The sequence below is a fragment of the Xenopus laevis genome, chromosome 4L (assembly GCF_017654675.1).
Source record: "Xenopus laevis strain J_2021 chromosome 4L, Xenopus_laevis_v10.1, whole genome shotgun sequence".
In the NCBI taxonomy this organism is placed as follows: Eukaryota; Metazoa; Chordata; class Amphibia; order Anura; family Pipidae; genus Xenopus; species Xenopus laevis.
In genome coordinates, this window is record NC_054377.1 from 59,643,125 (window position 1) to 59,659,300 (window position 16,176).

The 16,176-nt window shown below is 40.4% G+C and overlaps 1 protein-coding gene across 3 annotated transcripts in view; it reads left to right on the top strand.

Moving 5' to 3' along the window:
• The first annotated feature begins 424 nt into the window (after positions 1 to 424).
• LOC108714096 (junctophilin-3) overlaps positions 425 to 16,176 on the top strand; it is a 92,907-nt gene continuing 77,155 nt past the window's right edge. The window contains exon 1 of one of the 3 annotated variants that reach the window (XM_041590204.1): positions 425 to 1,572. In XM_041590204.1, the coding sequence (XP_041446138.1) occupies positions 1,191 to 1,572 (382 nt within the window). In that variant the 5' untranslated portion in view covers positions 425 to 1,190. Of the gene's footprint in view, positions 1,573 to 4,855; positions 6,009 to 16,176 lie in introns of those variants that run through there. The other 2 variants (XM_041590203.1, XM_018257987.2) reach the window with 2 other exon arrangements.

A 16,176-nucleotide genomic window follows, 5' to 3' on the forward strand; every position in this document is an offset into this window, starting at 1 on the left:
ATAACTAATATAAAGGGAAGGTGAGATGTTTGTGTAGTAGAAATAATAACCATTGGATACATGCAGGTACAACACACACACACACAAAGGGTATGATGAAGTAAGTAGCTATAGATACATACTGATAACAAATATATAATGAAAGCAATATAGTTCTGAGGTAAACTGGTACCAACTGATAAAGAGAGAAATCACAGAGCCTGACTGGCAGATTGACATACACTTTGAAGGTAACCTGTGTGTATATATTTCCTTATTCCAACATGTGCTTTTTTTTACCATGAATGAGCATTTTGCCATGTCCCTGACTGTGTACAATACGTGCCTGTTTGCAGGATGAGCCATATATAATCTTTATTCAGTGGATTTCTCACTCGTAGCTGAGGAAAGCTTCCCCTGCCTGTGTGCTAGAGCCCGCCCTAGTGCTGACATTGAGATACACAGCACTAAATGCTAACCCTATGGCCTGCCTGCCTGAGATTAGCCTCCTGTCTCCAAGGAGCTGCTGGAGAGCTGGGCTCTGGCTGTTTCTATGTAACATTACGCAGTTCCTGCCTCTTTAAATCCACTCAGATTGTGCCTTGGAGCCCTTGGAGCTGCCCTCCTAATAATCCAGGAACACCTGGAGGGGAGAAGAAGTGCCCCAGTGTGCCATTTATCCACACAGGAGAGGGGGAGACTGGCAAAGCTACCGGGGAATCTCAGGGAGCCAAGGAGACATTGACTTAAAGCAGACGCAGCCAATGCAGAGAGCAGGGGAGCTGGCAGGAGCCAGACATCACATCTCAGGCGCTGTATGGTGAGGTGTGTGAGGGAGCGGGGGGAGGAGGGAGAAGGGATAGGCAGCTGCATTGCTGATCCCACACTTCCTCCCTGCTAAGCATCCTCTGCTCTCCCCTAATATGCTGGGGTACGTGGGCTTCCACTCGAGTCGGTAGCATCTCAGCACTCACATAGGGGTGGCCTGACGACTCCACAGGGAGGTGGAGCTGCCCCGCTATACTGCAGAAGCTCTCGGCACGCTGGATGCTGCTCGTGAGAAGGCGTTCAGGATGCTCAGACTCACACTGAATGTGACTTGATCGCTGGGAAGTCCTATGGCTTCATCTTAAAGCCCCGCTGCCTGTGTCCCCCCCCCGTCAGCAGTTCTATTGCATTTTGTGCGCGGATTTGCAAACCGAGTTACATGCATGTCCAGTGGGGGAAGATTTAATTTTGATGATGGAGGGTCCTACTGCGGAGGCTGGCAGGATGGCAAGGCTCACGGCCACGGGATCTGCACCGGTCCCAAGGGGCAGGGCGAGTACGCCGGCTCTTGGAGTCACGGCTTCGAAGTACTGGGCGCCTACACCTGGCCCAGCGGCAACACTTACCAGGGCACCTGGGCGCAGGGAAAGCGTCATGGCCTCGGAGTGGAGAGCAAGGGCAAGTGGGTGTACAGAGGGGAGTGGACCCACGGATTTAAAGGGCGATATGGGGTCCGGGAGTGCACGGGAAATGGAGCCAAATATGAGGGGACGTGGAGCAACGGCTTGCAGGATGGCTATGGCACCGAGACCTACTCTGATGGAGGTAAGCTTGGCACGTGTGTGTGTGTGTGGGGGGGGGGCAATGGCCTGAGTCCGTCTGACCCAGTCTGGCACCCGTACAAGTGGCACATTTAGTCCCTTGTGATTAACCCAACAGTACTGACCATCACTGATGCACCTGCTACATATACATTGGGAGGTTATTGGTAGCTCTCACTTTCCCAACGCAATAGTCATATGTATCTCAGCTGCTGCAGAATCTCTTTAGGAGAGCTATTGATTCAAACTGGGCTCCCTTAGATTGCCCACTACCCATGGCCTCTCTGAGTGACAGTTCTTGAATACTGTAGGTGCCCCAGTGATTTTGATGCCTTTTTCTAAAAATATTTTATTAGCAAGGGACCATAGGGATTGAAGGCAGACGAATAACTGGGCCCAGGTGGCCAATGGGAGACATTGGCCATTTCGATGTAATGAGCCCTAGAAATTTCTGATGGCAGTCATGCGGCCTATTTGGTGGATAATTGGTCACCATCTGTTAAGACAGGGAAAGTTCAATTACGGACCTCCAGATGTTAATTAACTCCAACGGCTACTGATACTGCTGGGTTTGCATTTCAAAAACAGCATAGACACCTCTGCAATAAGGCCCAGCCAGAAGCATGGGTGTCCGCAGAAGGGGGCAAGAGGGGGCAGTTGCCCCACCTTGACTTCTCCAGTTAGTTCCAAGAAATTGTTTGCAAATTTAATTCCCCACAACACAAAACATTTTTCTACTTCCCACCCAAATCTTAATTATGTTATCTCCTGCATTGTCATGAATAGGTTCATCTTCAGTGGGATGCTCCGAATCCACTATTTGGGATTCGGCCGAATACCGAACCAAATTCAAATCCTAATTTGCATATAAATATGATTCCAAATTAGGGGCAACAAAGGAAAAAGTGGAAAAAAATCCTCTGTTGTTATAAAAAGTCAGGTGATTTCTGTACCCACCCCTAATTTACATATGCAAATTAGGATTCAGATTTGGTTCGGCCAGGCACAAGGATTTGGCCAAGTCAGAATCCTCCTTAAAAAAGCCGAATCCTGAACTGAATCCTGGATTCAGTGCATCTCTAGATGCTACCATATTTGATATTGGCTTACTTGCCCCCCACTGGAAAATATTCTGTGGACACCCATGGCCAGAAGCCTTGGAAAATTGCTAGGTGATTCTGACTGTGAAATCACCACATAACTGGGATAATCCGGAATCGTTAATGATTGATTATATTCCAGTATGTTAATATTGCAGAACTATTGTAGCATGGGTGGGAGGTAATGTGGGATGAGGGCTGTTATAGTTAGCATTCAGCATGTAAGATGGTATCATTACACAATAAGCGGCTGTGAGCAGTCAGTTACACTTCTTCCATAAGTAATGGGCTTGGGTTTTTTAATTGCTAATATTATTGAATCAGTTTTTCTCTCTTTGATTGAAAGAACAGATGTAGTCCTGCAAGTAGATTAGAGAAATAATAGGGCATTGATCATGGGTGTCATTGTGGCACAACAAAACAGCAACAGCAAACTAATCAGGTGCTTCAGGGCCCATGAATACAGAGGGCCAAGTAAAGATTCCAATGGATGACAGTTTCCGTTTATGTGTACAGACATTCTGTAGAATCTTCCCCAGCTTTCTTGGCCTAAATAGATATTATAATGTTGGTCTCCATAACTTCTAGTTCAGTCATTTGGGTGTTAAATATAAAGCATTTGGGTTGCAGTTGGGCCAACAAAAAGCATGATGGGAAGCTAGTTCTCTGGCACTACATTTTTTTTTTAAATCCTCACAACAAAGGAGCTTGTCAGGACTTTTCAGCTCCTTTGCTTCAAATGAGGCATCTCTTTTCATATATTACTAGAGGATGACTTGCCTTTACTAGTGAGCAATGCTGTACAATAGCCTCATGCAATTATTTAGCAGTATTGTGTTTTTTTTCTATGACTTCTATGAATACTGTGTATCTGCAATTTATTTCTACAATTGATCAGTATCACACAAAGGAAAAGGTAAATACTGGAAAAAGAGTTACTTTGTTGTATTTTCCCTCTTCACAGCTCTCCCTGCATGCAGTAGAAGGGTTATAATTATTAATATTATTATCCTTTATTTATATAGAACTGACATATGCCGCAGTGCTTTACAGAGATGGCTAGGCCTCACTTAAATTCAGGGATAAGTCATGATAAATAATGTTATTCTTTGCTTCACTTTCTTTAAAACAGAACAAAACATATGTACATGTGTTTAAATATAATCTTTGGTTTTGAAGGGAACCAGCAGTTGTTTCCAGTCCTGGAATAACATTGTTTGTTAACCCCCACACCCACTCAGACAAACACAAACATACCTACGGGGTAGTGATGAAGTGCAAAGATTTATTTTGGCACCGATTTTATTTGATTAACATATTGGTGATATTTTCTGCATACGAACTGTGACATCTGTCGCTTCTTTGCTGATTAATTTAGGCATGTTTTGCTGTATTTGATCAATGACTCCCAGTGTACCAATGTCCGCCATCCAGCTGTAGATTTTAAGAGGTTTTGGTAATTGTAGTCCGCAGGTTGGGCATTCACAGTAATTTGTCATCTGAAATTGTTTCATGTATAAGGTGCTCTGACACTTTCATCCTTCTTTGATATTTTGCTCTACGCAACAATTACATGTTATGATTAAAATGGCATAAGTGCTATTTGCCCAATGAGTGTCTGCAGGATACACCATTGTATGTATTCAGCAAATGTACTTGCAATCCTGTCAGAGAGGAAGGGCTGAGATAAATGGAAAGACAGAGTGTTAAATGTGTCAAAATACAAACATGAAAATTCCATGAACAGGCAAAAAGAAACAGGTGTCACAGAATAACTAATATAAAGGGAAGGTGAGATGTTTGTGTAGTAGAAATAATAACCATTGGATACATGCAGGTACAACACACACACACACAAAGGGTATGATGAAGTAAGTAGCTATAGATACATACTGATAACAAATATATAATGAAAGCAATATAGTTCTGAGGTAAACTGGTACAGGGAGAAATCACAGAGCCTGACTGGCAGATTGACATACACTTTGAAGGTAACCTGTGTGTATATATTTCCTTATTCCAACATGTGCTTTTTTTTACCATGAATGAGCATTTTGCCATGTCCCTGAGTGTGTACAATACGTGCCTGTTTGCAGGATGAGCCATATATAATCTTTATTCAGTGGATTTCTCACTCGTAGCTGAGGAAAGCCTGCCCCTGCCTGTGTGCTAGAGCCCGCCCTAGTGCTGACATTGAGATACACAGCACTAAATGCTAACCCTATGGCCTGCCTGCCTGAGATTAGCCTCCTGTCTCCAAGGAGCTGCTGGAGAGCTGGGCTCTGGCTGTTTCTATGTAACATTACGCAGTTCCTGCCTCTTTAAATCCACTCAGATTGTGCCTTGGAGCCCTTGGAGCTGCCCTCCTAATAATCCAGGAACACCTGGAGGGGAGAAGAAGTGCCCCAGTGTGCCATTTATCCACACAGGAGAGGGGGAGACTGGCAAAGCTACCGGGGAATCTCAGGGAGCCAAGGAGACATTGACTTAAAGCAGACGCAGCCAATGCAGAGAGCAGGGGAGCTGGCAGGAGCCAGACATCACATCTCAGGCGCTGTATGGTGAGGTGTGTGAGGGAGCGGGGGGAGGAGGGAGAAGGGATAGGCAGCTGCATTGCTGATCCCACACTTCCTCCCTGCTAAGCATCCTCTGCTCTCCCCTAATATGCTGGGGTACGTGGGCTTCCACTCGAGTCGGTAGCATCTCAGCACTCACATAGGGGTGGCCTGACGACTCCAGAGGGAGGTGGAGCTGCCCCGCTATACTGCAGAAGCTCTCGGCACGCTGGATGCTGCTCGTGAGAAGGCGCTCAGGATGCTCAGACTCACACTGAATGTGACTTGATCACTGGGAAGTCCTATGGCTTCATCTTAAAGCCCTGCTGCCTCTGTCCCCCCCCTCACCCTGTCAGCAGTTCTATTGCATTTTGTGCACGGATTTGCAAACCGAGTTACATGCATGTCCAGTGGGGGAAGATTTAATTTTGATGATGGAGGGTCCTACTGCGGTGGCTGGCAGGATGGCAAGGCTCACGGGCACGGGATCTGCACCGGTCCCAAGGGGCAGGGCGAGTACGCCGGCTCTTGGAGTCACGGCTTCGAAGTACTGGGCACCTACACCTGGCCCAGCGGCAACACTTACCAGGGCACCTGGGCGCAGGGAAAGCGTCATGGCCTCGGAGTGGAGAGCAAGGGCAAGTGGGTGTACAGAGGGGAGTGGACCCACGGATTTAAAGGGCGATATGGTGTCAGGGAGTGCACGGGAAATGGAGCCAAATATGAGGGAACGTGGAGCAACGGCTTGCAGGATGGCTATGGCACCGAGACCTACTCTGATGGAGGTAAGCTTGTGTGTGTGGGGGCAATGGCCTGAGTTGTCTGACCCACTCTGGCACCCGTACAAGTGGCACATTTAGTCCCTTGTGATTAACCCAACAGTACTGACCATCACTGATGCACCTGCTACATATACATTGGGGGGTTATTGGTAGCTCTCACTTTACCAACTCAATAGTCATATGTATCTCAGCTGCTGCAGAATCTCTTTAGGAGAGCTATTGATTCAAACTGGGCTCCCTTAGATTGCCCACTACCCATGGCCTCTCTGAGTGACAGTTCTTGAATACTGTAGGTGCCCCAGTGATTTTGAGGCCTAGGGGCCTCATGCAATTCTTTAGCAATATTGTGTTTTTTCTATGACTATTGTGTATCTGCAATTTATTTCTTACAATTCATCAGTATCACACAGAGGGAAAAGTAAAAGGTAAATACTTTGTTGGATTTTCATAGCTCCCTTTGCATGCAGTAGAAGGGTTATAATTATTAATATTATTATCCTTTATTTATATAGAACTCACATATGCCGCAGTGCTTTACAGAGATGGCTAGGCCTCACTTAAATTCAGGGATAAGTCATGATAAATCATGTTATTCTTTGCTTCACTTTCTTTAAAACAGAACTAAAAATTTTTACTGAGTGTATATATATATATATATATATATATATATATATATATATATATATATATATATATATATATATATATCTTTGGTTGAAAAGAAATGTGTCTCCTGTCTTGGAATAACATTATTTATTAACCCTCACACTCACTCAGACAAACATACCCATGGGGTAGTGATCAAGTGCAAAGATTTATTTTGGCACCGATTTTATTTGATTGATGTATTGGTGATATTTTCTGCATACAAACTCTGACATCTGCTGCTGATTAATTTAGGCATTTTCTGCTGTATTTGATCTATGACTCCCAGTTTACCAATGTCCGCTATCCACCTGTAGATTTTAAGAGGTTCTGGAAATTGTAGTTTGGTCGGCAGGTTGGGCATTCACAGTAATTTGTCATCTGAAATTGTTTTATGTATAAGGAGCGCTGACACTTTCATCCTTCTTTGATATTTTGCTCTATGCAATAATTACATTAATATGGACAAGCCTGAATATAAATATATTATAATATAGGTTCATCTGTATTTCTGTGTATGTATGTAAAGTGCCACTCCAGCATGTTTTTCTATCTAGAGCACATGTTTGTTTTTTTCTAGATCCCTTTCTTAGAACATTGTTTTGCTACAAATTTATATAATAAAACGTTGATATTCCACATTGTAATCATGACTGGGAAGATGCAGTTCTGTGACTCATCTTCCCAGTAAAAGTTTACAGGCTGGATTAGTTAGGAGTGTACTAGTAGTGGTATACTTTTAGCCAAAAGTCAGTGCTGGTAAGAAATCTGACTTCTGGGTTTATTTAATGTTTAATTGGTTTTTTTTAGTAGACTTAAGGTATGGCTATCCAAATTACTCTGGAAAACCCCAGGCCTGTTTTCTGTCAAAAAGGCCTTTCGTTTATAAGAAATATAGTGCTGCTCTTTGTTGATATTGTGTATAGATTGTTTAGGCCCCATACCTAAAATTATAAGAAAACATAATAATAACGTAGATATTTTTTCAGGCCTCTCTTGCATTATGCAACCTGCTGCCAGCACAATCACCATATTGTTGCACAAAAATACAGGTTGGTATGGTATCCCTGTCTTCCTGGTGTGATAAATATATATTAGGCATATAACGTGTCTGCTCCAAATGTAGTGCTAGCCATCTATGCATTAAGCCTTTAGGTGACTAGTGATTGTCTTCCGGTGAGCAAGATGCACAAATTGTGCTTCAATGGACCTGCTGTAGATCTTGGCTTATGTGATTGATCGCAGTACTGAGTATGGAGGGGGCTGGGTATTAGGTCAGAGTCCTAATCAATGCTTGATCCAGTGACTTTCTCTAGAGATTATGTAGAAACATTCTAGCTTCGGTGAGCTGCTACAGGGTCCCGGAACACCCCTGAATCATATCATCTTAGGATAAGGCCCAGCCAACGAACCCCTTTCTTATAACGCTAAAACCCATCTGCAAAGATCTACTAATTGCACTGGGTAGAGGAATATGGTGGCACAAAAAATACATATCAGGAAAAAGCCAAATGCAGCTGCTGTAAAAAGATCAGCACTTGTTTACTGCCTGGAACGTTGGGAAATGCTGAAAATCAATTGCCAGTGGCTGTAGCCTTCCAGCTCCCTTATTAGCAGACAGCACCCCTCCACTTCTAAAATGTCAGCATAATAGGCATCAGCAGGTCTTATTTGTTAGAATCCCTTAAGAGAGCTATGGATATGCAGTGTTATTCTGCAGTGGCTTAATCATTAGTGATACAAGGAATCAGTTTATGTTCCCCTGCAACATGAGAAATAGTTTTATGTGCCCACTGGAAGTTATATAGATTTCATTTTTGTTACAGACATTTTGCCTGTTCAGCTCTCTTATTCATGCACACTGTATATACCCCCTTCCTTAACTGTTTAACTCCCAGGGGATGTAGAATAGACTGCAGAATCAGTACTTCTGCAAAACAAGGAGCCTGCAAAATAATCAAATTTATATTATTTACTATCTATATATTATGTATAACATGTTAAATCACAAATGGCAATACAGTATTTGTTCTTTTCATTTAAATGATTTATGATTGAAAGTATAATTTCTGTTCAGATTGATGTGGGACATTTACCTTTTTATTGTTTATAAGTCTTAATTTAATATAGGTAATACTTGCTCTCTGCAAGATGAATTTGCGCTCTGATTTTTGGTACCTTGAAACTAAATGGTACAAGAAGTTTCCTAAAACTAGAATGAGATAATCTGGACTGAATTATGTGCTATAGGTTTGTATTTAACAGGGCTCTGGAGTCGGTACATAAATCCTTCGATGAGTTTATGGTACCTCTGACTCTAACTCTAACTCCTCTGTTTTTAAAGGAACAGTAACACCAAAAACTGAAAGTGTATCAAAGTAATAAAAATATAATGTACTGTTGCTCTGCACTGGTAAAACTGGTGTGTTTATGTAGTTTATATAAACAAGCTGCTGTGTAGCCATGGGGGGCAGCCATTCAAGTTGGGAAAAAAAGGAGAAAAGGCACAGGTTACATAGTAGATAACAGATTAAACACCATTGTACATGACAGAGCTTATCTGTTATGTGCATTTTCCCCTTTTTCCCCAGCTTAAATGGCTACCCCCATGGCTACACAACAGCTTGTTTATATAAACTATAGTAGCCTTTCTGAAGCAAACACACAGCTTTTAACAGTGCATGCTAACAGAATATTATATGTTAAATTACTTTAAAACGCTTTTATTTTACGGTTCCTTTAATATACTAATGTATTTTCCATGTTGATTGAAAGAAGTTAAGTACACAACATACAAGGCATTTTATCACTGCCAAAGATATAAACCATATCCTTTGGTTAAACTACATAAAGCAAAAACAATTGGAAAACCTAAAGCAACTTATATATTAATTGAACCTGGCATATAGCTGTAGAATAGCTGCTAAATACAATCCAAAATTAATTAAAGTATTGTTCTTAGAAACAGAATTGCTTCTGCCATATCCTACTTCGTAGAGGCTCTTAAAGGGATGCTTCACTTTTAAGTTACCTTTTAGTATGTTATAGAATGGCCTATTCTAAGCAACTTTTTAATTGGTCTTCATTAGTTATTTTTTTTTTTTTTATAGTTTTTGAATTATGTGCCTTCTTCTTCTGACTCTTTCCAGCTTTCAAATGGGAGTCATGGACCCCTTTAAAAAACACAAATGCTATGTAAGGCTACAAATATATTGTTATTGCTTCTTTTTATTACTCATATTTGTATTGAGGCCCTATACTGTTAATAACCCTCTCATTCAAATCAATGCATGGTTGCTGAGGTGTTTAAACCCTAGCAACCAGATGGCTGAAATTGAGAGCTGCTGAATAAAAAGCTAAATAACTCAAAAACTAATAAACAATGAACCAATTGCAAATTGTCTCAGAATATCACTGTCTACATCAGTTGTCCCCAACCAGTGGCTCACAATCAACATGTTGCTCAACAAACCCTCGGATGTTGCTCCCAGTGGCCTCGAAGCAGGTGCTTATATTTGAAATTTATGCAAGTTTTGGTTGCATAAAACCACGTTTACTGCCAAACAGAGCCTCCTTTAGGCTGCCAGTTAACATAGGGGCTACCAAATAGATAATCACGGTCCTTATTTGACATCCCGGGAACTTTTTTCATGTTTGTGTTGCTCCCCAATTTTTTTTACATTTGAATGAGGCTCATTGGTAAAAAAAAAAGGTTGGGGATCCCAAGTCTACATCATACTAAAAGTAAATCTATAGGTGAACAACTAGTCTAAATCTGATTTAATTATTCTCAGTGCTTGTATTAAAAACTATTAGGAGTCAGTACATTTTTGGCAACTCTGACTCCAGATACCCAAAATTTCTCTTGACTCAGACTCCACAGTTCTGGTATTTAATTTACTATTCACAAGATAGTAACTTGCTTGACACTTTTTTGATAGCTTAGTACAGGTATGGGACCTGTTATTGTGAATGCTTGGGATGTGGGGTTTTCCAGATAAGGGGTCTTTCAGTAATTTGGAACATCATACCTTAAGTCTGCTAAAAATCATTTAAACATTTCATAAATCCCATTTAGAGATTGATTATATCTTGGTTGGGATCAAGAAATAGAGAATTTTACTTACCTACTTGACGTAAATTCCTTTTCTTCTTGTCCCGACATGTCAGTACACATGGCATTGCCCCTCCCAGACCTGGAGGTAGGACCTATAACATAGCCAATCAAAATTAATCATGACCTAAAATCTTTCTAAATATAATCAAGCAAAGATTCTGTATCATTTCTGAAATAATTCTGAAACAATGATGTTATTCTTTACCATCCTCCTCTCAGCAATCAGTCTCTCTTCATTCAGGAGTCAGATTTTGATTGACAGGTCTAATACAGCCTTTGGGGGCTGCTCTCATGGGGGCAATTTTACTTACCCCCGAAATTGTGACGGTGACAGCTTCGCTGACATCGCAACACTTCGCCAGGCATAGATTTGCCAGGACAAAGTTAATTCACGAAAATCCGAAGTTGCGTCCAGGGTACCGAACACTTGCGAAGTTGCGCTAGCGATAATACGATCAGCAGTTCGAAGTTACACTAGCGATGCCTAATTAGCATACGGCGTGAAGTTAAAGTACAATGGTCATATATGTTGCAGCAAATACATTACACTACACAAGGCCAGGGAACCTTAATAAAATAAAATAGAGTTGTAATATTGCCCTACACATGTGCCCGCTGTATTGTTTAGGTGCAATATGTTAGGAAATGTAGGGGGGAAGGAGGGTACCCCAAAAAAATGTACAATATTTTTCAGCCTATCTACCCTGTAAAAAGTAAAAGACGCCAGCGTTTTTTGGGACTTAGAAAAATTTTCAACTATTTTTGAACAAACTCCTATCTACTCTATTGCACTTCGCCTGGTCTGAGTTGGCAAAGAAAACTCTGGAGCAAGAGGTAACATTCAGAAAAATCCGTATCTTAGTGAATTAGTGTAGTTATGTCCCTTCGCCAGAGTGCAACTTCGCCTGGCGTTAGGGAGCGAAGTACCGCTAGAGTCTATCTACTTCGCTAGTGAATTTACACCATGGACCCTTAGTAAATCGGCAGTGAATTTGCCCCTTTGCCTAGAATATGTATTGAGCCAGCTCTTGTAAAATAACCAACTCTGACAGAAATGCTAACTGTCTGCATGCTGGATTTGTGGTAGTTAACTCTAAAACATCTACTTGAAAAAGGGACCCCCCTAAAAGATCTATTACCGATAAATCAAAATCTGACCCAGACTCCTGCATAGAGAGACAGATTGCTGAGAAGGGAATAGTAATGAGTAACTTGGTTATTTCAGAAAGTATACAGTATTTATGATGTTTCTTAAATGTTTGTGATTGTTCCTCATACATTTTTTTTAAATAGGAGCTATTTTTATTGTGTATAATTAGGATAATAATTACTGCTTTTGTTTAACAGCAAATTTTCACTTGAGAACACCTGAAACACACCATCATGCTATGTCATTGTATGTTACGTAGCAAGATAGCTACAATAAGAAAAAAAACAGTCCTACTGTCAGTATGTATTCTACTGGTTAAAAAGGAAGCAACTCCCACTTTTTTTTAGAGAACTTATGTCAAAAAACAGCTGACAAAAGGTAACAACCAGTGCTGAGTGGTGCTTGCTAATTGGGGCCTGCGGATATACAATGCATGACAGCAAGCTTTTTTCATCTTAATAATCGGTAATGTTATATATGGTGAGAGTTAATGGGAATCCCTAAACATAACATTTTCTTACTGATGCAAACAATTCACTTTGCTGTAAGTCTTAGACTAATAATAGAATAAGATAGGTAGGGTAAGCATAATTAACAAACTGATTCCAATATGCTTAAAGGGATTGTCATGGGGAAAAAAATGAATTCAAAATGAATCAGTTAATAATGCTGCTCCAGCAGAATTCTGCACTGAAATCCATTTCTCAAAAGAGCAAACAGATTTTTTTATTATTATTATTTTTATTTTGAAATCTGACATGGGGCTAGACATATTGTCAATTTCCCAGCTGCCCCAAGTCATGTGATTTGTGCTCTGATAAACTTCAGTAACTCTGTACTGCAAGTTGGAGTGATATCACCCCCCCTCCCTTTCTCCCCCCCCAGCAGCCAAACAAAAGAACAATGGGAAGGTAACCAGATAACAGCTCCCTAACACAAGATAAGAGCTGCCTGGTAGATCTAAGAACAGCACTCAATAGTAAAAACCCATGTCTCACTGAGACACATTCAGTTACATTGAGAAAGAAAAACAGCAGCCTGCCAAAAAGCATTTCTCTCCTAAATTGCAGGCACAAGTCACATGACCAGGGGCAGCTGGGAAATTGACAAAATGTCTAGCCCCATGTCAGATTTCAAAATTGAATATAAAAAATCTGTTTGCTCTTTTGAGAAATGGATTTCAGTGCAGAATTCTGCAGCAGCAGCACTATTAACTGATTCATTTTGAATTTTTTTTTCCCATGACAGTATCCCTTTAACTGCCATAAAGCTATTTGCAGTTGTTTACAGCAGAAAAAATGTTAGATTCAGTGGTAGCAAAGACATAGGCCCTTAACATATTGATTATGGGTTGAGTGAAGAGGACTTCTTGTTTTTGTCTGTACAAAAATCTGATATTTCAGACACTATAAATGAACAATAAAACCATACAACTTAAAACAGATTCATTAAATATTCATTACAATTTAAGTACGTTATTAAGTGTTATTTGTCCTTTAAAAAAGCTTTGGTACTTATCCTATACACTGTACAAAATCACTAGAGAGAAGTGCTAGATGAAGTGGGATTGTAATTTGCCTATTAAAATTAGTGCAAGTGGGTATAAATCATGATGTGGGAGATGAACACCCACAGGCCCACATATATTAAGAGCGCAGCTCTCAAATGTTTTCATCCCTCTTGAGATTAAAAAGCTTTGAAATGCAAGCATGATTGGTCAAAAGTTCAGTTTGTTAGAATAAAAATCAGGGTTTGCCTTGTAGTTGAATTAATGATTATATTGAAAAGCAAAATTCCCCTTGAAATAGTTAAAAAATTAACCTATTCTCAGCAACTTCTGTTTATTAGGGCACTGAAAGACTTATTCACGTGGGGGTACGTTTTTTCCTTAGGCTGGCGCTCCTCTTTGGAAATAAAATAATAACTGTGCCACCATCTTGCCTGTATTTCTCATGGATCCATTACATAGGTCATGGCTTGGGCTTCCACAGTATTCTAAAATGAGAATAAGAAGTCTCATCTATTTAGTGGAGTGAAACATTACCAGTAATGTTGCTCATAGCAACCAATCAGATATTTGCTTTTGTTTTCTAACTGTTGAAATCTAATTGCTGATTAGGTGCTCAGGGCAACGTTTTATTATTATTATTATTATTATTATTATTATTAACATGTATTTATATAGCGCCAACATATTGCGTAGCACTGTAAAGTAAATGTGATTATACAACTAAAGCACATGAATTATATACATAGAACATATGCCCCCATATGTAATAAATGGCGCTAAGTTTGCCCAAGGGCAGCAACCCATAGCAGCCAATAAGATGCTTGCTTTTAAACATGTGACCGGTAAATTCTACCTGCTGATTGGTTGCTCTGGGGTACTGCTCCTGGGCAAACTTAGTGCCTTTTATTACATAACCCCCATGGAGTTACATACATCACAATCAATACAGGTACAAAAGGTGAGGGAGGCTCTATGCATAGGCATACACTCTAAATAGAAGTAATACACAAGGTGTGGGAGTGGGCAAGATCGAATTAAATGGGGGGGGGATGTAGTACTATATGTGGTGTTGCGTTTGGTAGTTAAGCAGAGTTCAAGCAGTATTAGTAGTAAGAAATGATTGTTGGCTTTAGCGGTTAAAAGGTCATTAGTTAGTCGAGTCAGTTCAGTTTTCGTGGAGTGTTGTGGCTTAAAACCAGATTGTAGGGTGTCCAGCAGGTTATTGTCAGAGAGGAATGAGGTTAGTCGGTTGTAGACTAGGCGCTCAAGTAGTTTAGAGATGAAAGGTACCAGAGAGATAGGTCGGAGGTTGTCAAGATTGGAGGGATCAAGAGAGGGGTTTTCAGAATGGTTTTTACGGTAATGTTTCACCCCTCTTTTTACACAACATGATAAATAGGCCCCATATATGTGCATTTGTATCCGTTATCGTACTGGTTTTTGCTGTAAAAGTTCTTCCCATTGTGATGTTCATGGACAAACCAGTGTTAATATCTTTTGTTTAAACTTTATCTAGGATTGTTTATTTAGAAAGTAACTCTGAAGATGCCAATGCCTTTTTCTAAACTTGGAGTTTTTCCATCTTTCCTTTTTAGAAGTAATTTCTTCTCCCATATCCCTCTTGTAGTATGATAATATTGTTAGAAGCCAACAAGGAGCATAGCCTGACAATCAGGGAACAGCTTGTTTTTAAGTGGGGGCAGGGTTAAATGAAAATATTCTGTTTTGTAAAAGAACTTAAGGCTGTCCAGAGCCTGTATAGAGACTTACTATAAAATCTCTCGGAAAGGTTATGCTTCTGTAGTAATCACAAATAAACAAGGAAATATTAGAATTCACTCTTTAAGATCCTTAAAATTGCTAGTCGCAAGAAAGCAAATGATTTCAGTTGCTTTCTACTCAGGAAATCCAGATAAATTTGGAGCTTGTAAAATTTTGGAGTTTTGAAATGCTTCTCTGTTAGGTATTTTTTCCAGCACCCACACAGTTTGGTACAGACCAATGGCTTTTCATTTTTATTAGGGACATATAGAAGAAATGTTCCTCTACCAAGATGTGGTCTTCTGAGCTAATAATGCATGGGAGTTTTTACAGTTGGTATTTGTATTTATGTACCCCTTCAAGCTAACCCCTTATTGACTATTATTAACCACTTCCAAAAAACAAACCAATTGAATAATCAGTTCTTTTGGTACACTTACATTTATTTCTGACTTTGTCTATGACAGTAGATACAAGTATTTTCACATCTTAGTTCATAATAATCTTAGGTCATAATAATGTTATAGGTTAGACAGGAAAACATTGCTATATGAGCCATTCAGCCTGAAGGTGGTCATAGACGCACAATAATATTGTACAAAACAAATATACGCGTGTATGGTGGGAGACAAGCCGACTGATATTGGCAGAAGACTTGAATATTGTTTGGCTCGTCGATCAGGCTGGCTGGAAAATTTTGAAAGCACCCGAACATCGGCCATTGAAATGCTTTATCGTCAGATACAGGTAGAATTCTGTTGTTTCTACCTGTATGTCTGACGATTGAGTTCTACACGTGTGTATTGAAACGAACAATCTTTCTTGGAAAGATCTTTTCCAGGAAAGATTGTAATTGTAACGTCTTGGCCACCTTTAGTTCCAAGAACCTTCAGGCCCTCCCAGCCCCCAGATAACCACACTTTTACAGTGATTTCTGTAGTTAAAAGGCAAGTAAAGGCTATTACATTTGGGGATGCCAGTGATGTTG